The 22,304-nt window shown below is 53.4% G+C and overlaps 2 protein-coding genes across 6 annotated transcripts in view; both read right to left on the reverse strand.

Annotated features, from left to right (window-relative positions):
• The window catches only part of MVB12B (multivesicular body subunit 12B), a 100,717-nt gene extending 79,671 nt beyond the window's left edge, over positions 1-21,046 (reverse strand). For 2 of the 5 annotated variants that reach the window (XM_054007858.1, XM_054007861.1), the window contains exons 1-2: positions 19,618-19,706; positions 3,247-3,369 (exon numbers count right to left, since the gene is read on the reverse strand). In XM_054007858.1, coding sequence (XP_053863833.1) covers positions 3,247-3,369; positions 19,618-19,683 — 189 coding nt within the window. In that variant the 5' untranslated portion in view covers positions 19,684-19,706. Of the gene's footprint in view, positions 1-3,246; positions 3,370-3,561; positions 3,751-3,899; positions 4,832-19,617; positions 19,707-19,795; positions 19,919-21,026 lie in introns of those variants that run through there. The other 3 variants (XM_054007859.1, XM_054007860.1, XM_054007862.1) reach the window with 3 other exon arrangements.
• LOC128825389 (uncharacterized) lies at positions 19,792-21,132 on the reverse strand. The gene has a single exon (XM_054007873.1). It carries the CDS (start codon positions 21,130-21,132, stop codon positions 19,792-19,794), a length of 1,341 nt encoding a protein of 446 aa, XP_053863848.1.
• Between the last annotated feature and the right edge of the window lie 1,172 nt (positions 21,133-22,304).

Genomic DNA, 22,304 nt, shown 5'->3' on the forward strand with positions numbered 1-22,304 from the left:
ACACACACATTAAACCTCCCAGCATCTTCCCAGGAAATCCCATTTATTCTTCCCTCCCCCTGCAGTCACTCGCTGGCCCCGCACACAGCATCCCTCCCTGCATGCCCCAGCCCATGCTGAGCCATGAGGGAGCATCCCACATGTCTGGTGAAAAAGGGGGGAAGCACTAAAAGGAGAGGACCCCAGCACTGTTTTTTCTGGTCAATGTGCCCCACATCCTGCCCTGAGTCACACTCACACGACAGATATGACAGACCTCCTGGGGGGTCCCAGAGCTGGGGCTTTTGCCCGAGCCCTGGTGTCTACGCTCATTTTCAGCCCCACGGCCCGAGCCTCACAAGCCGAGTTAGCTGAGCTGGGCCAGCCGGGTGTTTAATTGCACTGTAGACCTACCCGAGCACGTCTCTCTGCCGCACATGGCAACGCCTGGCATGCACGTGAGAAACGCAGGGCATCCTAGTGCCCAGCACAGCACCCACAGCAGGGCAAGGAGAGTGATCTGCTGTAGGCGACGGATGGAGATTTTGTGCATTTGGGAGCAGCTCACCTCTGACAGGGTGCTAATGCTTGAAACCAGCTGCAGGCCAAGACCCAGGGTATGTGCCAGGAGAGTCTCGTTCACTCCTGTCCAAGGGGACCGCCTGAGCTCCCAGATCACTGCCTCAGCTCCCTCGCACAAGCCCGGCCTGGTCACCCTGCCACCCTCACCGTCCCCCCTCTCTCCACTCTCCCTTCGCACCCACAAACCCTCTCACCAACACTGGGAAGCTCATTCCAAAGCAGAGCAGGACACGCCCCTTCCTAGCAATCCCTTCCCCCAGCGCACGTGTTTGCTAGTGGGGTGGCTGTGTCGTCTCCTGGCGAGAGGAGGGGGCAGACACCTGGGGGATCCATTCCTGGCTCGGCCACTTACCAGGAGCCTGATCCAAGGCCCACTGAAGTCGATGGAAAAGCTCCCACAGGTTTCCTGGAGCGTTGTGTGGCCTTGAGCAGAGACTTCACTGATCTGGGCCACGATCGGTCTCATGCTCACTGCAGTCACAGGGCGTGTGGGAAGCTTAATTAGGGCTGGGCTAGACAATTAGGTCAGTGAGAAATCCACCCCCCTGAGCGGATAGTTAAGCCAACCTAAGTCCCCACGTAGACAGTGCTAGCGCCGGCGACAGGAGAATTCTGCCGTCCACCTAGCTACCGCCTCTCGGGGAGGTGGATTACCAGCAGAGAGCCCTTCCCCTCGCCCTAGGCAGCGTCTACACTGACATGCTGCAGCTGCACAGCTAGGCTGCTGCCGTGTTTTATGTGTGGACAAGCCCCTAGTTAGTCCGATTTGCAGATCCCCAGAGCAAGGCGCTGTGCACAGCGAGAGGCAGCTGGGGTTAACATGCCATTGACTGAAATGCTGAGCGGAAACGCCCAGGCACTATCACCAGCAATTAATCTCTAATGCCGCAGCACCAGATTAGCCTTTAAGAGCCGCTTTCAAGCCCGAAGAATGTGGGCATGCATTCACTTGTCAGGAAACCCGTGGCGGAAAGAACCAGACTAATGTAAACAGGAAACTTCATACATCATCTGCAGGGCTCCCTCCTCATGGACCTTCCAGCACTGCACTGGGATCAGAGAGAGCCTGCGCCAACACTGCCTTGCAATGGGAACTGCCTCTCGCCATGGGAGCACCAAGTGGATGTTGGCCCTGACGCAGGGCGGCGGGAGGAGCCGGCTCCCTGCAGGAAGGACACTGAGCCGTAGTCTCCAAGCACAAACTCAAACAAGTTACAAGGAAAAGCGTACGATGGAAGAGACTATTTGGCCCCACTCCAGCCCCTCCACCTCCCCACAGCTATCCTTGCTCCAGGTGATCTTTATCCTGGGAGCTCCGGATGGTGGTGCAGATAAACTCACTCACCTCCCAGCGGGATGGACACACAAGGGCTCCTGCTGGGCGGGCTGAAAGGGTATTTGCCTCAGGTTCAGAAAGGGGGTGCTGTGATGCTGTCACAGAGCGGGAGCATGATACATTATGCACCAAGCAGCAGAAGTTGCGAAGCCCTGCCTAGCCCACCCATCGGATCAGCCAGATACTGAGGGAGATGCCACTCAAAGCCATGGTGAGGGGCTGCAAGCAAACAAATACAGACCAAATATTCCCCAAGACCTCCCGGCCCCCTCTGCTGCAGAGGCACTCTGTCTCCTTGCATTTTACCATTTAGTTGGCTCATCAGTTACATCTGCTGCTTCAAGTCAGTGAACCTGTCAGCTGCAGCAAGTGTGCTGTGAGGCTCATTGGTACCCAGTTACTGTGCTTTGGTGTAAATTACATTGGAACAGGAGGAGAAGCTCACCCGGCTGCCTTAGATGAGGATTCACTTGGCTCTGGGAAAACAACTTTGCCCTTAGCCCTTTCCTTCCCTTTTACATTTTATTCGCCCCAACCCAGTGCTTTAAAAGGAGTGAGTGGGGCCAGGCAGTTAACTGGCAACTGCTGGGGGCTGATGATCGGTCTGTGTGCTGCACTGTGGGAAGAGCAGGAGGAGGGGAACAGATGGACGATTGGTCTGCCCTGTGTTTGCAATTTACAGCTATACAAGTTTAATGTTAGAATCTTTCACTGGTTTGGGTCACTGGCCTTAGGAAAAATTCTTGTTCTGGTTCCAAAGCAATTTGACCAATCGACCTATGGGCTAAGCAGCTGCTAAGCACTCACATCTGTCTATCGATGCAGATACTATAGTAGCCAAGTACCTCTCCCAGCTGCCGACCGGAGTCCAGTCTGCAGGGTGGTATTCTGCTGGCTAAGTTCTCCCTGCAGTTTCAGCTGGATGTAGAATTCTTTGCTTTCCAGCCTGAAGCGCCACGCTGAGGTGGGATGTTAAACAGCGGATACGGGATTCATTTAGATGTAGATATAATCTGTGCCGTGCTTTGGAACCCTTCAAGATGGGTGTTACTAGGATTATTACATTTGCGTGCCACATTGGCCAGCTGTTTCTGGAAAGCCTCCTCCAGATAATTACAGAAGTCTTGTGCTTCGCATGACATGCCAGTGGCAGGGAGGAGATGCACGAACATGACTGCACACGGAAAGTATTGCTAAAATACTTCCAAAGCCAAGACCTGGAGGAGGGTGGCTGGTAAAAAACCGAACCCCAGAACACGTTCTTGGCCCGTTCTCGGGAGGAGACACTGCTCTCTGCAAAGCAAAGGACAAACTAACAATATTGCCGAGGTATTATCAGCTCTACTTACTACGTCGTAACCTGTAGGTGCCCGGTTCCGAGATGCAACCACCCCAACGCCTGTGATAGGATCCATTGGCACGTCTGGCAAGGCATCTGAAAGGTCTCGGACTTCAGGCATTATGGACTGTGCCTGAAACAGGGAGTCAGAGTTAGAGGGCTACACTGCAGACAGCCCCTTAGACAGAAAACCTAGCACGCGCATCCGCAGAGCACCGCGTGTGCTGGAGCACTCACTGCTATGGCCACACACACCGTCCGCATTTTAAAGCGCTCAAGCTTTCAAGCATTTTTAAAGAGGCGTTTGCTTTTGATAAGAACTTACATTTGCGCCCTCTCTGATAGGTCAGGAATTCAGGCCATCAGCCTCTTCTGAGATTAACTTGATTGTTTCCAGAATGTTTAGCCTGGGCTGGTCCCCATCGAGTGCCCGTAAGAAAACCTGAGCCCATCACCCAATGAAAGGGCAATCTGACCCCTGTGATTCAACCAGGCCCGGGTGGTCCTGCCGTTCCTGGAGGGAAGGAGGCTACTTTGAATGGCTCTGTTCTAAGGTTCCCCCTTGCAGCTCAGTATCAGACAGGCTGAGGATTGCACTGTGAACCTGCCTCCCTTTCGGGCGTAGCAAGACTTGGTTTACATGGCACTTGGTTCATCACATACCTGGCACTGTATAGCAGCTGGGACAGCGAAGGACATGCCTGTTCCACACAGCTGAGACAGCAAGGAGGCGCAAACAGGCCCAGGCCCGGCCTGGAGACTTTCGCACGCACAGCGTAGCTGGGGTTGGAGTGACTTTGCGGAAGGGGGTGGGGTGTGCCAAGCGTCGCGGGGGAGTGGACCCGAGAGCCTCAGGGAGCAGTCGGGGAGACGCGTGCGCCGGACAGGTCCCAGGAGTAGGTGGGAAGGCTGTGACAGAATTCTAGCCGGGGTGGAGGAGAGGGAGAGGGGGCAGAGTCCAGGCAAGGCTGGGGGAACTGAGCCATTGCCTGAGCATGTGGCGTCCTGCCAAGAAAGCCAATTCAGGCAAGCCCTCTCTTGCTTCCAGGTAGGAATGCGCCAGGAAACCACCCCGACGCCAAGAGATGAAAAGGCAGCACTGTGTGTAAAAGAACGTCGTTGCTGGGAAGCCAGACAAGCTGTGCAAAAAGCTACCTCATTCAGTGGCTTTTTCACAGCAATTAAACCCCAACCTTTTCAGGGCTCGTTACTTATTGCTTCTAAAACAGGCAGAGGTGAGTGCTGGTGTGTATACTTCATACTGCCGAGTTGAGCAAACATCACATTGCAGGCAATAAAAGGTGACTCTGGTGTCCTACATAACAGTGCTACACGTAGAGTCAGCATATCTGTAGCACCCCCACCCGCCAAAACCCCAAGAGTCAGCATCCGTCTATGATGTCAACGAAGCAATTGCCACCAACTTGGTGTCAGGAAGAGTTCTGCTTCATGCGGGCAGGGGACTGGACTTCATGACCTCTCGAGGGCCCTTCCAGTCCTAGAATCTATGAATCTATTCATCGCCTGGACCAATTTATTGAAAATGCAAAGAAACGGAGATGCAACTCCCTTCATTTTCTAGCCAACTCAAGCTTCTAGGAATCTGGAGACAGGAATCTGCATTTTGAATCCTGGCGTTTTCCCCTTCTATTTCGTATACAGACTCCTCAGCTTCACGCAGTCAGCTCAAGAGAATGAAGGCAGCCCTTAGAATAGAGAGACTGCAGCCCACCCACAGCCAGCAACTCCCAGCAAACATGGTTCTCGTGTTTAGTTATATACAACAACCAACCCAAAACCCAATGCTGCTGCTTGCAGTTCAAAACACTGCAACCTACCAACTTCCCAAAATGCTTTGCAATTAACAATTCATAACAGAAGGCATAAACTGTGCCGTGCTGATGTGAATTAAAATACAGACTATGTAATCTGCATAGAGATGTGTAGATATGTTTACTGAGAAACACATTTCCAGGTTGCTCGCAATAGCTTAGTGACCTATTGATGCCCATCAATTTCTTTTGATAGGTAACAAATATTGATGTTAACGGCTCTTAGGCAGGGCGGGTGCAAGGATGTTTCGCGTTCTAGGCAAAACTTCCACCTTGCACCCGCACCCCCCCCCCCGAGCCCTGTGGCAGTTCTCCGCACCCCCCCCCCCGCCCTGAGACGCCCCCCCCCCCGCGGTAGCTCTCCCCCCACAGCCCGGGAAGCCGTGCAGCAGCTCCTCGCCCCAGCTCACCTCTGCTCCGCCTCCTCCCTGAGCACGCTGTCGCTGCTCCACTTCTCCTGCCTCCCAGGCTTGCGGCGCCAATCAGCTGTTTGGCACCTCAAGCCTGGGAGGGAGAGAAGCAGAGCAGGGCGGCGTGCTCAGGGGAGAAGGCAGAGCAGAGGTGAGCTGGGGCGGGGAGTTCCCCTGCGTGCCGCCCCCCCTTACTTGCTGCAGGCGGCCCTCCCCGTGCCCCCCTACCCCAGCTCCCTCTGCCTAAATGCCGACGACGACCGGGGCGGCGGAACATCCGGCCGCCGCGGTCGCCACCGAAGGACCCAATATGCCACCCCACAAATGCTAGTTTCCTAGGCAACCGCCAATGACACCTAATGGGTTACACCGGCCCTGCTCTTAAGTGAATCCACACTGTCCTTAAAAGAAATAATGATATTCCCCAGTTCACGATAGGACAAGATATCCTCAGAATGGTGGCTGCTATCTAAGCAAAGGGGAAGGGTGTCTATTCCACACAAGTGTTTCCATATTACCAGCTATTGCTGCATCCAAATGCATCAACAAAGGCAGGTCCTGAAGTGGCAGTGCTGACTGGCAGTAGGCGAACAGAGGCTTAGCCCTCAGGTCTGGTGCCAGGCCTTGACATGCTAGAATGCTGGGATGAAAAAGTCTTTGCTTCCTTCCACTTTTGGCAAACACCATTCCAACTCCCTCCTAAGCAGCTACCCCGTATGGGATCGGACATCACTACAGGCGCTCCTCTCCTGGAAGGCTCAGAATGGAGCTGACAATACCTTTTCTTTGAAAACACCCACAACCAGCAAGGCCACAATTTTCATAAATGACTGGTGATTTGGGGAGGCCTCATTTCCAGCGAGCGCTGAGCAATCACCCTTTGAAAATGGGCAACCCTCCCTTTGGGGCAACTCACATTGGATGTCCAAAAATCATTAGCCAGCTTTTGAAAAATTTGCCCCAAGCCATTTCCTCTAGGCAGCTAACAACCAGCTGCCTGTTTGTGCATGTGATTTGCCTGAAGCAGCATCTCCTCCTCAGCCTCTCAAACACGCCAACCCAGGAGTCACTCTGCTGCAAACTATGCCACAGTCCCATCCCACCTCCTAAGACCAGCTGGCCCCGAGGAGGGGAGCTGGCATGTAATACTGCGCTACAGAGCTGGGGAAAGCCTGCCCGGTCACACTGCACAGGGACAGCACGAGCGATTTAAGCACAGATGGACTTTCCCAAAATGGACAGTTTTGCATAAAAACTTCATTTCTTTTGAAACTTTCTTGCTTTTCAATGAAAAACCAGAACATTTCTGTGAACCCTTCTGAAAACGTTTGCCAGTCTCCAGCCAGCGCTATCCCAGAACGAAAGAGTTCAGCCACATCACCATAGCATCCCCTCGCCTCCCCACAAACTGGCACAACGTTTAGCTTGAGATTTTAAATGCACAGAAGTCAGGAGATGCAGAATACAGTTTGTCATCAGAACCCTCCACACTGATGAGTTACGCTGGCTCATTTCACTCGGCCCCTGTCTCAGTGTCCCTTTTAGAGCAGGGCAGGGAAGGGTCACCACTTCCCCCCAGCCCAGACAGCTCTCTTTCTGTCTATGTCTAGCGGAGTTCCTCAGCATTGTCTAACTGGCTCACACAGAAATGTAGCTCAAGCCGCCTGCAGTACTTTAACCTCAAGAATTACAGGGAGATCTGGCCCCGGGCGTGGTTAGCCCTGCACTGCAGGTTTGGGTTCCCACGGAACTAAGGGCTTAGTGAGAAGCAGCTGCACAGATGGAAGACTGCTGTAGTCTATGAGAGTTAGTGAAAATCATTAACAGAATTTTTTTTTTAATTGAAAATAAGCCCCTTGTGAGCTGTGAGCATCTAAGGGGAAGCAAACTTCCCATGCAATTCCAGAGTTACCGGGGCTCCTTGTAACCATGGTTTCTGGTGGAGCTGAACTTTTCTGGTGTGCCTCATGAACAATTTGTGTAGTCTCCTGTGGTGGGGTGGACACCCGCTCCTGCCCTGCGGGGTTGAAAAAGCCCTGCAGAGGGCTCGGGCGGGGCAAGGTAAAACCCTGGCTGATTGGGGAAAGTGGCTGCAGCTGGGCCACACCCTAATCAGAGCCCAGATGGCCGGTATAAAGAGGCTGGGAGCCAGGAGCTCAGCAGTCTCTCTCTGCCATCAGAGAGAGAAGGGCCTGGCTGCAGGGAGTGAGACAAAGAGTACCTGAGTGGAGCAGGGCTGGGGAGCTCCAGCCTGGATAGCCCCAGGCTGTGGCCTAGTATTAGGCCAAGGGGTACTGGGGGTTGCAGAGGGCAGCCCAGGGCTAGTCCAAGGCAGCAGGTCCAAACCCCCCTTGCCAGTGATGAGTGGCTTATACTGCAGTCTGCCCCAGGGAGCGGGGCTAGTTGGTGACTGGCAGTGGCCTAGTGCTGAGGCAAGGTGGGGATAGTGTGTGTGGGGGGGTTCCCCAGGGAGGGGAGACCCAGATGCCAGGGGACAGCATCCCAGCAATAGGGGCACCGGGTCCTGGGAGGGACACGGGCGCCAGAAGAGGGTAGGCGGATCACTGGCCTGCAGAGGGCGTGCCAGACGCTGGACGAGCTGATTCCCTGGGGTAACCAGCAGGAGGCGCCGCAGGGGTGAGTCTGGACTCTTTACATCTCCCTACTCTTCACTCTCAGCCACTGGCTGAAAATACTTGCTGCTTTTATTGCACCCAGGATCAAAAATACACTTCTGCTTATTAGTAGCCCTCAAGTCTCCCCACATAGAGTTATTTTGCTATGGACATTGCCAGCAGCTGCCGGACCCTGAGGAGATCACGGTTTCAGAGAAAACAATGAAGTTCCAGCTTCCTGTGCATGTAAAGGAGGGACCACTTCCTCAAAGGCCCATGTAACGCTGCTGTGTGGTTTCGGTATTGGAGGATGCTTGCCAGGCACGAGGCTCAGCAGTGGGAGCAGGGTAAAGGAGGGTACAGAGAGCTCAGTATGAAGGCAAATGGCTGCAGTCCAACAGCCCAAACCTGACTAGCCAAAGCTATTAGGCCCCTGCGCTGTGTAGCTGGTCTTGGAATCCAATGAAAGCCCAACTCACCCAAATGGGATTGGATGTCATGGGAGCCAGGCACCAACTCTCCCAATGTCATTCTGCTGAGAACCTGGCGTGTGGCTCCACGCCTCATTGGGAAGGGACAGTTCTACGCAGGGCCGGCTTTAGGCCAATTCCACCAATTCCCCCGAATCGGGCCCCGCGCTTAAGAGGGCCCCGCGCCCAGTGGCAGGGTCCCCCAGAGTGGGGGGCAAGTGGCAGAGAATCCCTTCCCTGGCTAGAGGCACCTTTTTAATTTTTACTCACCCGGCAGCGCTCCAGGTCTTTGGCAGCGGGTCCTTCACTCGCTCCGGGTCTTTGGCGGCGGGTCCTTCAGTGCCGCCAAAGACCCGGAGCGAGTGAAGGACCCGCCGCCAAAGACTAGGAGCGCGGCCCGGTGAGTACAAGCCCCACGTGTTTTTTTTTTTTTTTTTTTTTTTTTAACATGGGTTTTTTTTTTTTTAGTCATCCCTGTTGGGGCCCCGTCGAAACTGTTCGAATCGGGCCCTGCACTTCCTAAAGCCGGCCCTGGTTCTAAGCATCTGCCTTTGCTGGCCGGCCACAGGAGCCAGGTCCCCAGCAGAGGACAAAACACTGCGGCAGCTGAGGAGCAGAGAACAGGATTTTGAGCTCACTCACTCTTGGGACAGCACAAGCTGGGTGCTCTGTGAAGACAAGATGCCCGGCATCAAGGAGGAGCCCCCTTGATAGCCCCAGGAATGGCTTCATGGGCTTCGTGAAAGTCCCATCCAACGCCCTCTGCCTGGGAGCACACTGGCTCAATGGCAAGGTTGCTGCCTATCTGACTGGCCCCATCAGAGAATCCAAGTGTCTCCCAAGAGAAAAATAACAACCACATCAAAGGTCCCTGTCCCTCCTCTACCACCAGAGCACAGGGGAACAGTGCACCGCTCAGAGGATCTGCAGGGGAAATCATTCTGGGGAACCTATCCAGATGCCTGGGGGGACTTTGCATAGCGGGAAAGATGCCCAGGGACGCTAAACACCAGTATTTCTCTGGCCTTGTCTCCACTGGGACGTTGGCAGTGTTGTGGCCCCACTGGTACGGACCATGCTGCACTGAACAGAGTCTTGCCAGAGCATCCGTGTGTTGGGTTTTCCTTCAAGACCCATCACCCTAGAAGTTAGCAGCCCATTGTCTGACACAAGTGCCAGCCTAGGGGGCTGTCTGCAACCCTTAGAACAAGTCACAGATCCTGGAGGGAGCCACAGACATAAGCAGGAGCTTCTGGACGTACCCTGGGGCGTAGCTCAATAAAAATGCACTTCTCATTCCATTAAGACTGACACGAATCTGCCCTCAATCGAGGGGGGGAAAGGTGCTTTTGTCAATGAGGTGCCATGTAGCAAAAGCACAAAGCTGTTTTGTGGGTGTCTGACTCACAGCATGGTGGGCAGGAAACAGCATCAATCCTTACTTTGTCACCGCTCAGACAAAGCCCTTTTGTCCTGGTAACAGCAGAGGTTAAGAGCTAAAGAAACAGGCCTTTCTCCTTTGAGATGGCAGGAGCTGGAAGCTGCCGGCCAGGCTGAGTCACACATGTGATACTGTCTCTGGGGGAGAGGGAGACGTGCGCACACACTCAAAGGAAGGCCAGAGCTTGACTCGTATTCCTGGCTGAGCAGCATAGCGTGGCCAGCACGACACATTCCCTTCTAGCCCGGTTCCCCTGTGACACCGCCAGTGAGGACATGGCACGGTAACCTGGCAAACAGGCTCCAACAGTTATCGGGGGGGGGGGGGGGGGGGGAAGCATACCCAAACTGGGCTAGACCTGTGCATAACAATACAGGCTGGATGGAGCAGGACTGCACAGACTCGGGCCCTGGCTCCTCGAGCCAACAGGGACTAGACATTCATTTGGCCGCAAACAGGGCTCCATTGTGCAAGGTGCTGTACAACCAGAGGGATGTGTTGGCTTCACATGAGGCTGAGGGGATCACCTCGGGGAAGGCAGTGATCTCAGAGCTTCCCCTGCCTTTGTGTGGTCTTTCACAGCACCCGTAGGCCCACCATGGGCTGCCAATCAGTGTGTGCTACACTCCCAGCATTCCCTCTATCCCAAGCCCCCTGAAGATCCAGCTGCTCTGGGACGCATTCCAGCTCTGCAGCCCTCACCCCATCGAGGGCTTGGGCCGCGCCCTCAGACGGCGAGTGCTCTGGGGCAGGGTTCGGCTATGACACACTGCGCCATGGACATACGTATGACGCCTAGCGCCGCTCCTACAGCTTTGCTGCCAAACCCCGGCTCACACGGAGCAGGAGCCTTTCCCTTGCCCAGGGGCCCAGCACGTGCGCTCTGATCAGCCCTGCACTTTGCTACGAGGGCCGCGTCGCTACGGCGCCCCGTCACAGCACTAGAATTATTCAGCCAGCTCTGCTGGGCTGCAGGTTGCCTATTTACGGCAATTTCTCATCTTGGGGATGGTCCTGGGATGCGCCTGGAATGGGTATGGAACGGGAGGATGTCCACTGGGAATGCAGACAAGTATTTTTGTGAACTTTACACAGGTCACAGAGGAGACCCTGGCTGGGCAAACACGATTGGTTACACTTCATTCCTCCCTGGGGGACATGAATGAAGTTTGCTTGCTTTACCGTCATGTGTCTGAACTCCTGTGATTTTGGTTTTTTTTTCCCTTAACAATAAAAGAAGGGATTAAATGAAGATGGAGGATTATGCAAACATTTCTTAGCCGGCTTGTTATTACAGCGAGCTTCTCTTTAAACAATGCAAGGCTGACCTGTAGTCCTGGCTAGACACATTGCAGCTGAGAACTCAAACCAGCTGATCGGGAGGCTGCATTTTATAATCCCATTTGATACCCTCAGTGTTTGTACAATTCTGTATGGAAAGGCGCTCCAGCCTGAGCAGGGTCGCTTTGGGAACAGATCAAATCAATTCAGAGATCGTTTTCACATTAGCGGGAAGCATTCTCTCTTTAGCTCAGTCCAAATGCCCTGTGAACATCCAGTCTGTGTTGGCCGAGAGACCGAAGATGCCGAGCTCTGGGAGGACAGATTCAAATCGCTGCTGTGTGGGGACTGCTTGTTAGGGGAGAGGGAAGTTGCCCGCCAAAGAGCTCACTCACCATCTCTTGCACTCCAGTGGCACCCGCACTCTAGGCTGCCCACATGCACAGGAGGACTGGTTCCTGCCTGGAAAGCTCAAAATCTATGTCGACAAGCAACAGGCCAAGGCTGGGAGAATACGCTTTAGATAGACATCGTTCGTAGTGCTGATTTTATTATTAAATAAGCCCAGAACGACCATCCCCGACTGGCCTTCAAGCTGGCTATTATTTGCTGGCCAGTCTCTTGTCGGCATCACAGCAGAGAGGGGTCTGGAGGAGGGATTTGGAGGAGGAGAGGATATTCCACATGCAAAGGAGAGCATGGAGGGAGCCACGTAGATGGTTGGGGAGAAGTAGACAAGCTCTTCCCTGGGATCTCCACATCACTATTTGCATCAGCAGCTCACCCTGAGTAGGGTCACACATCGTTATAATTAAGCCAACTCTTCATTTTCCTTGTGGTAATCGCAGCACAGAGGAGTCAGGCTCCCACGCTGCGGAGCAGACGCAGCACGGGTGAGCGCCTGCAGTCACCTAGGAAATGCAAGCCCTGCCGTCCTGATCCATCACTGTAATAAGGAGCCTGGCTGCTTCTTGCTGGTTGGTTAGTGGGAGCTCTCTCCCCACAGGGTTCAACTCAGAGTCAGCCTGACCATCCCTTCACTGGAAACATGCTCCTACCACTTGCCTTGTGGAGAGTTCTCCAGTAATCCTAAGGGGCAGCTGATGGCGAGAACATGACCGCAGTGACCCAAACAGTACACCACGTTCTGAGAGCTCCTCAAAGCTGCAGGGGGGTGGAAGAGGAAGAACCTGATCCTTTAGGAGAGACTCGCAATAACCTCTGAAAACCTGATTGTTCCCCCCCACGCTACCCCTTGTCACTGCTAGAGGACTCTAACCAGTGTTTCAACTCCATCCTACTGCACATAGCTCGCCTGGCAGTGCTCTATAGGGGCCATGCAGCGGAGATCAACATGGGGACTTCCATACCGCAAACCCGAAGGGTCAAGATGTCTGAGACTTTACCTGTGGACAAGACATTAATCAACTGGGCCGGACTTCCTGCTGCACGGGGCTCTGAGACAATAGACTGCTGGCCTTTTAAAAGAAAATGGACACAGCGGCCCACTGGTATATCCCATTCTAGAGATATCTTCAGCCTTAAGAGTGGTCAACACAACAGTGAAGAGAGGGAGGCAGAGGGCCAATAGCAGAAGGTTTATCAGGACAGAATATTTCAAAAGGATGAATAGCAAACAAGCATTTAGTGGCAAAGGTCACCCAAACTGAAATAGGATCCCCAGTCGGAGGATCTTTTAATCCCTTTTTACAAACACACACACAATATTTAGGGGTTTTTAGTGCTGGAGAGAACATTGCTGATCACTTGGGCTGAGGAGCACACAATTGGGGAGACACTGATTCTATTCATGGGACCTGTGGACTTTAACTGAGAGCCTTTATCTGCCCACAAAAATGTTCCTCAATTGGAAGAAGCAGAGTGCTCTCCGGTAACATGCTCTGGTAGCTTAAATCCCTTCAAAAGAGTCTTCTGAGTTTCTGGAAAACCCCAGGATCCTTGAGGGGGTTGCTAACAGTGCTCATTATTGAAACAAGTTACATTGTCCAACTAGGTCAAAGCTGAGTCTTGTTCTTTTTATCCTAGCTTCTCCCATAAGACTTCATTTCACAGACTTTGCTAACTTCCCTTAGGTCACAGATCAACAGATATACCGAGCTCCCCTTCTGACTGGTATCTTAATCCTTTGTGTTTATATCTTTATAAACACACTCTTCCCCTTTCTCCTTCCCTACCTTTCTCTCCCACCTTATTTTCATAGTATGTCATCTTCATTTGTATTGGTTTACTCTACATGTGTATTTATAATAGCTTTATTGTCCTTTTCAAGTATTTCATTAATATGCCTTGACCACAGGCACAGGAACACAAGAGCATGGGACAAACATTCTTGCATACTCTAATGGGGATTTTTTGTTTGTTTTCTAGTTTACCTTAGTGTTCCATTTTTTTTAAACTAAGTTTTACAAATTCAAAAACAAATAACTTAAAGAACAAATTGTGTGAGAGTGGAGCAGATATGATAATCTACTTGGTAGATACACAACACGTCATGAGAAACCAGCACAGCTCTAACGCTGAATGGCAGGGAGAAAAAATTTCTTATCATTTCCTCTTTCAACCACATGTGCCGCACTTTTGATACTAACTTGTTACCACAAAGGCAGAATGACATTCAGCAAAGATTAAACTGAAAAATTAAAACCTCTTACTAACTTCCGGTACCAAAGGAGAAATAAAGCTACAAAGTCTATGGAGAGAGACATTACTGCAGTCTTAATTCAAATACCATTGGAAGATTGTTTGCAAGTGCATTCTAAAAAGCTGTAGCTAGTGATAGCACTCTTACATTTACATAGCAACTCTCAGCACAAAGTGGATTGCAAGCACTACAAACTGATACACATACATGATCCCTTCACCCACCACCAAAACGCAGCCACATCTGGGGTGTGATGTAGCAGCTGCTTAATAGCTCACCGCCAGTTTTACGACAGGGGAGAATTTTAGGCAGACAGTTAGATTTTGGCCAGGATACTGGGTTCCAACGCCATGGAAGCTTTGATGGTCACGGATAGTCACATCTTCGGTTTCAAACGTCCTCCATGAAGCAAGCTATTGTTTTGCATTAGGTCCTCTCTACACTTGAGCTAAGGAAGGGCCCCACTTTCAGTACAGCTGCCACCTGCTCACCACAGTTACAGCCTGCAGCACAGATGGGAACTTGGGCTGGTCTAAGCAGAAACAGGAACTGAAATAACTAAATTACAGGTCTGTCGTGTCTTACCCTGGGGTTATGTTCCGCAGTCAGCGTGTAAAGCGAAAATCGCGTATAGTCAAAATTACATTGAGTGTAATGGCGGGCGGAATCACCCGCACTACAGGTACAGTATTAAAATTGTTGTTTTTCTCGTTTTGTTTTGTTTTTTTGCCGACTGCATAAAGCTGAAATCGCGCATGTTAAATGTGCGTAAGATGCGACAGACCTGTAGCCGTAACTTAAACCTGTAGTTATGTCAGTGCAAGTCCGTTTGTGGACACTTGTTCTGGATTATCAGTGCCAGGGCCGACTCCAGACACCAGCTTGGCAAGCTGGTGGTTGGGGCGGCCACTCCAGACGGGGCGGCAGATCCAGCTATTCGGCGGCAATTCGGTGGACGGTCCCTCACTTCCGCTAGGAGCGAAGGACCTTCCGCCGAATTGCCACCGCAGATCGCGGCTTTTTTTTTATTTTGTGTGTGTGGCTGCTTGGGGCGGCCAAATCCCTGGAGCTGGCCATGATCAGTGCCCTATTTCAATTTCTCTTAAATCATTTAAAAAAAAATTGACAAAGGAAATTGAAATAGGACACTCAATCCAAATAAAGTGTCCACACAGGGATGACTTGCACTGAAGTAACCTAAGGTTTGAATTCCATCCGAGCTAGTTCCATCTGAGTCATTTCGGTTCCAGGGTGTGTTAGACAAGCGCCTTCGTGTCACGGGAACAGAGCTAAAGCCTTAGATTGGTGTTGGAGACAGCTGTGCATAATGAGACGAGAACTGACGCATTATGGTCAGTGCCATGACCCCATGAACTACATCAGATTAAGTTTTAAATATCCTATTGTACCCAGAGGAAAGTAGATGGGTAAGGCCCAGTCTTGGCTAGGATTTAAAGATGCATCGTTAGATGATGTTAGCTCACTCAATCTAACACACACCAACATTCCAGTCAAGACAAGGCCAAACTTTAGCACAGTGGCTTTCAACCTCTCCAGACGACTGTACCCCTTTCAGGGCTCTGGTTTGTCTTGCATACCCCCCAAGTTTCACCTCACTTAAAAACTACCTGCTTACAAAATCAGACATTAAAATACAAAAGTGTCACTGCACACTGTTACACATTTTTACCATATAATTATAAATCAATTTGAATATTGTACTTGCATGACAGTGTACAGTACATAGAGCAGTATGAACAAGTCATTGTATGAAATTTTAGCTTGTACTGACTTCGCTAGTGCTTTTTATGTAGCCTGTTGTAAGACTAGGCAAATATCTAGATGAGTTGATATAATGCCTGGAAGACCTCTGTGTACCAGGCACACACACCCCTGGTTAAGAACCACTGCTTTAGCACATGCTAACTTGGTTGAGTTGAAACCTAGTGGGGAATCTAAGCTTTACCTTGACTACTTTGGCACCTGCTGACGTACAAGAGTGTTAGGCCTTGTCTACATTCAGAGGGTTTTACAGGTATTGTTAAGCCCGTACAGCTAAACAGGCAAAGCGGCCCCATGGTGGACATGGTCACACTGGTGTAACTGTGCTTATACTGGTTCAGGGAATTGGCATTAGCTATACAGGTGTGAGAACAGTTATACTGGCATAACTACATCCATGCTAAGGCTTATATAAGCATAGCTGTGTTAATAAAAAGAAATCACACCCTGATCGACAGAGCTTTGCAGGTTTAACTGAAGGATACACCTGACCTTTTAGAAAGTGTAAATTAGATCATGTTCGCTGGCCTGACCTAACACCACATCTTTAACCCTAGTCTAGACAGAGCCTAACACATGATAAGGTTGAGTGGAGCTAAGTAAACCTTCCCAAACACCACAGCAGAAATACACAAGTCCCAATGATGTAAGTTGGAGGTGAATAAATAAAGCGGCAGGTCACCAATGCCATTGCCCGGCCGTGCTCCAGGAGGAGGAAATGCACATTATCACCTCGGCTGGGGAGAGACCCCTGAGAATGGGGGAATCAGAAATCAAGAAATACAAACGTGTAAGCACCTGCAGCAAAACACTTCACACTTCTCAGCACAGCTTGCACCTCACATGCAGCTCTCTCACCAAAAAGTCCAGTAACTTCCAAAGGACTAATCAGCAGGCCAAGGTCGCTAGGACTCTATATCATCTTGCAGATTACTGGAGCGACTATTGCAACTGACCCAGTAGATCAAATAACTTAGTTTATCTACACATGTGGTTGGGTGCTGCACTGCGAAGGTCTCCTCCAGAACACAATGTTCACAAACACCCAGTGACAGTGAATCCTGTTGCCAGCACCACAGAGCACCCAGTCCAAACTGAGAAATTCACCGTGACTTTGGCGAGCCCAGTGAACTCACTGTTTGGTCTCCCTCGATGCACGTGGTCCCTCAGAAGGCCAGAATAAGACCATGGGACAACTCACGTATCTAATTAAGCATGTGCATAAGCGTTTGCAGAATCCAGGATTGTACCACAAACTTCATGGACTGCAACTTCCTGACTTCGGTCACCAGCAGGTTGCAGGTGAGCAATGAGAGGGGTAGATGGGCTTCTTCCCAATCCTCAGCCGGAAAAATCGTGGCCAGGACAGGGGCAAACTGGGAAATCATTAAGAACAATGAGGAGTCCTTGTGGCACCTTAGAGACTAACACATTTATTTAGGCATAAGCTTTTGTCGGCTAGAACCCACTTCATCAGATGCATGAAATGAAAAATACAGGAGCAGGTATAAATACATGAAAGGATGGGGTTGCTTTACCAAGCGTGAGGTCAGTCTAACAAGATATATCAATTAACAGCAGGATACCAAGGGAGGAAAAATAACTTTTGAAGTGGTAAGAGAGTGGCCCATTACAGACAGTTGACAAGAAGGTGTGAGTAACAGTAGGGAGAAATTAGTATTGGGGAAATTAAGTTTAGGTTTTGTAATGATCCAACCACTCCGTCTTTATTCAGGCTTAATCTGATGGTATCCAGTTTGCAAATTAATTCCAGTCCTGCAGCTGCACGTTGGAGTCTGTTTTTGAAGTTTTTTTGTTGAAGAATTGCCACTTTTAGGTCTGTTATTGAGTGACCAGAGAGACTGAAGTGTTCTCCTACTGGTTTTTGAATGTTATGATTTCTGATGTCAGATTTGTGTCCATTTATTCTTTTGCATACAGACTGTCCGGTTTGGCCAATGTACATGGCAGAGGGGCATTGCTGGCACATGATGGCATATATCACATTGGTAGATGTGCAGGTGAACGAGCCCTGGATGGTGTGGCTGATGTGATTAGGTCCGATAATGGTGTCCCTTGAATAGATATGTGGACAGAGTTGGCACCGGGGTTTGTAGCAGCGTTTGGTTCCTGGGTTGGTGTTTTTGTCGTGTGGTGTGTAGTTGCTGGTGAGTATTTGCTTCAGGTTGGAGAGCTGTCTGTAGCCGAGGACTGGCCTGTCTCCCAAGATCTGTGAGAGTGAGGGATCGTCCTTCAGGATAGGTTGTAGATCCATGATGATACGCTGGAGAGGTTTTAGTTGGGAGCTGTAGGTGACGGCTAGTGGTGTTCTGTTACTTTCTTTGTTGGGCATGTCTTGTAATAGGTGACTTCTCAGTACCCTTCTGGCTCTGTCAATCTGTTTCTTCACTTCAGCAGGTGGGTACTGCAGTTTTAAGAACGCTTGATAGAGATCTTGTAGGTGTTTGTCTCTGTCTGAGAGATTGGAGCAAATGCGGTTGTATCTTAGGGCTTGGCTGTAGACAATGGATCGTGTGATGTGGTCTGGATGAAAGCTGGAGGCATGTAGGTAAGCATAGCGGTCAGTAGGCTTCTGGTATAGGGTGGTGTTTATGTGACCACTGCTTATTAGCACTGTAGGAGCTAGGAAGTGGATCTCTTGTGTGGACTGGTCCAGGCTGAGGTTGATGGTGGGGTGGAAATTGTTGAAATCTTGGTGGAATTCCTCAAGGGCCTCCTTGCCATGGGTCCAGATGATGAAGAGGTCATCAATGTAGCACAAGTGGAGTAGGGGCATAAGGGGACGAGAGCTGAGGAAGCGTTTTTCTAAGTCAGCCATAAAAATGTTGGCATACTGAGGGGCCATGCAGGTACCCATAGCAATCCTGCTGACTTGAAGGTATAAATAGTCCCCAAATCTGAAATAGTTGTGGGTGAGGACAAAGTCAGAAAGTCCAGCCACCAGATTTGCCATGATGGAAAGTAACAGAACGCCACTAGCCGTCACCTTTATTTTTCCTCCCTTGGTATCCTGCTATTAATTGATTTATCTCGTAAGACTGACCTCACACTTGGTAAAGCACCCCCCATCCTTTCATGTATTTGTACCTGTTCCTGTATTTTTCACTTCATGCATCTGATGAGGTGGGTTCTAGCCCACGAAAGCTTATGCCTAAATAAATGTGTTAGTCTCTAAGGTGCCACAAGAACTCCTCATTGTTTTTGCTGATACAGACTAACACGGCTACCATTGAAACCTGGGAAATCATTGTCGCTCTTTGGGGTGCAGGCAGAAAGGCACAGTCAAGGTAGGCAACCTCCCCCCGCCCCATGCCCATGTCATTTGTGGCTGTGACTGAGTGTACACAAAGACTGAGGTGAACACAAAAGCTGGAAGGCGCCTTGGAAAGTATTTGTTGCTAATTAACCCTGTAAGGCTTCTGGGTTACACTCTGGGTTGCAGTTCTTCACTCCATTGTTTTCCAGAGCAGATGACTGGGTGTTACAGCTTTGGATGGAGGGGGTGTGTTTTGGTTGAAGGGAGAGGACAAAGCCAGGCTGCTACCAGCCTCCCCAGGACCTCAGACCCCCCTTAGCTCAGCAGTGCCCAGCCTGGGCGAGGACACGGGGGTCCTGGCACAGAGACTGCCCCACTGGGGAAGGCCGGGGGCGGCCCCAGGGAACCTGCCTTCGGGGGGCCCCCAGACAAAGCAGCCCCGTGCGATGGCGATGGGCTGGCACCGGCTGACCCTGCCCGAGCAGACGCCCCAACCCGCCCGCACCCTCCCTGTGCCCCGGACCCCGCGGCGGCAGCGCCCCCCGGCCGGGCGAAGCAGGCGGAGAAGCGGGGCGGGGCGGGACGCGGGGCCCGGGCCGGGGACACTTAACTGTTGCCCGAGCGGCTGGCGGCGGCTGGTCCCGTCTGCCCCGTCTCAGGCAGAAGCAGCTTCTCATCGCCCGGCCCGGCCCGGCGGGAGCAGCGGCCTGCGGGGCCCAGGGGCGCGGCGCGGCGCGGAGCGAAGCGGGGAGGAGGCGGCCGGGCCGGAGCGCAGCGGCGGTGCCTTACCCGGGGGAGCGCGGCCCTCCGGCCCCTGCCCGGACCCGACCCGACCGAGGAGCTGCGGCCGGCGGCGCGGCCACGGGCTCTGGGCGGCAGGAGCCGGCGCGGCTGACACAGGCTCCGGCGCCGCCGCGCTGCACAGAGCCCCCCCTGCCTCCCGGAGCCCGCACTGCGCCCGGCCTCGCCAGGGCCCCCGGGGCCGCCCCGCCTCGCCCCCGGCCCCTCGCCGGCCTCGCCCCCCGGCCCTCGCCCGGGACCCCGGGGCCGCCCCGCCTCGCCCCCGGCCCCTCGCCGGCCTCGCCCCCCGGCCCTCGCCCGGGACCCCGGGGCCGCCTAGCCTCGCCCCCGGCCCCTCGCCGGCCTCGCCCCCCGCCCGGGTCCCCGGGGCCGCCCAGCCCCGCCGGCCTCGCCCCCGACCCCTCGCCAGGGACCCCCGGGGGCCGCATCGGCCTCGCCCCCGCCCCCCGTCCCTTGCCAGGGCCCCCGGGGCCGCCCCGCCTCGCCCCCGGCCCCTCGCCGGCCTCGCCCCCCGCCCGGGTCCCCGGAGCCGCCCCGCCTCGCCCCCGGCCCCTCGCCGGCCTCGCCCCCCGGCCCTCGCCCGGGACCCCGGGGCCGCCTAGCCTCGCCCCCGGCCCCTCGCCGGCCTCGCCCCCCGGCCCTCGCCCGGGACCCCGGGGCCGCCTAGCCTCGCCCCCGGCCCCTCGCCGGCCTCGCCCCCCGCCCGGGTCCCCGGGGCCGCCCAGCCCCGCCGGCCTCGCCCCCGACCCCTCGCCAGGGACCCCCGGGGGCCGCATCGGCCTCGCCCCCGCCCCCCGTCCCTTGCCAGGGCCCCCGGGGCCGCCCCGCCTCGCCCCCGGCCCCTCGCCGGCCTCGCCCCCCGCCCGGGTCCCCGGAGCCGCCCCGCCTCGCCCCCGGCCCCTCGCCGGCCTCGCCCCCCGGCCCTCGCCCGGGACCCCGGGGCCGCCTAGCCTCGCCCCCGGCCCCTCGCCGGCCTCGCCCCCCGGCCCTCGCCCGGGACCCCGGGGCCGCCTAGCCTCGCCCCCGGCCCCTCGCCGGCCTCGCCCCCGGCCCCTCGCCAGGGCCCCCAGGGCCGCCCCGCCTCGCCCCCGGCCCCTCGCCGGCCTCGCCCCCCGCCCGGGTCCCCGGGGCCGCCCAGCCTCGCCCCCCGCCCCTCGCCAGGGACCCCCGGGGGCCGCATCGGCCTCGCCAGGGCCCCCGGGGGCCGCATCTGCCTCACCCCTCGCCAGGGGTCCCCGGGGGCCGCCCAGCCCCGCCGGCTCTCCCAGCAGTGAGTGGCGCCCGGATCTCGGCCCGCAGCGAAGCAGCTGGTTCAGACTCAGCATTTAGAGTTTGCTCCAGACCTCCACGTCCCCGGTCCGGCTCCCTGTCCTGGGGGTTTCTGTCCCCCTTCCTCTGCTGGGATTGCCAGGACCACACACTGAAACTTACAGAGACAAGGGTGAAACTGACTGGTCTGTTTGCACCATCAAAAGTGCATCACATGCAAAGAGCATGAAGGATGAGAAGGGAATAGGTTCCGGCAATCAGCCCTGTTTTACTAGCGTGGCGGTGCTGGAACCAGAGCAGTATTTTTAAATAACATATAAAACCAATATCCTTTAAATAACAGTTAAGTGCAAGAAAGGTAAAGCTCCCTTCTCTGAAGCATGGTTTGTTTACTGCTAGTCGAAGCAGGAGAGTAGACTTGAAGGATGCTGTATAGCAAATCCAAAGTGCAGCATCTTCTCAGGCCAACATGCTGCAAAGATTTCAGCACATACCCAACTGTACAGATGTGGGCAGCCTGGCTGACCCCACTTCTGTTCCACTACTGTACTTGGTACTGTGGCTACAGAAAGCTACAGGTCCATCCAGGCAGACTTGGCCTCAGTCAATTTTGGGAGGAAGATGCCCTGCCCTCACTGGGAAGCCATCATCCAGTTCTGTCCATACTCTCTCCCCTTACAAGGCCAAGAGACACTGGCTGTCTGGGCGAGTATATCATTACATTGTGGTGCTTCCCTATTGTTACAGGCTGGTCCCCTGTATCTGATAGTCTAGTCTTAATTACATTGCTAATTATCAAATCATTCTGATTCCCCCCTCTGATTTATTTTGCTCATAATATGTCTGCTCCAACTCACCCTGGCAGGTGGCCTTTTGTATTCTGATCTTTTCTCACCTCGATAGCTAGTTCCGTTTTTTAAAATCCTTTTTAGTTACTCCTCTTCATTACAGCCCTGTGACCTCTCTCTCTCTCTCTGTCTAACCTGCCTTGTGAGCAGCCAAATAACCCTCTCCTTTTTGCTGATAGGTTTCTGTGGCAAAAACAACAAGGAGTCTGGTGGCACCTTAAAGACTAACAGATTTATTTGGGCATAAGCTTTCGTGAGTAAAAACCTCACTTCTTCTTTCTGTGGCCTCACTATTGCATCTGATTGGTTCCTGTTACAGATAGGCATACAGCTCAGCCAATCCACTGCTCCTGATGGCCCAAAATGTAGTTTAGGGTTGT

The sequence above is a fragment of the Malaclemys terrapin genome, chromosome 17 (genome assembly GCF_027887155.1).
Source record: "Malaclemys terrapin pileata isolate rMalTer1 chromosome 17, rMalTer1.hap1, whole genome shotgun sequence".
In the NCBI taxonomy this organism is placed as follows: Eukaryota; Metazoa; Chordata; order Testudines; family Emydidae; genus Malaclemys; species Malaclemys terrapin.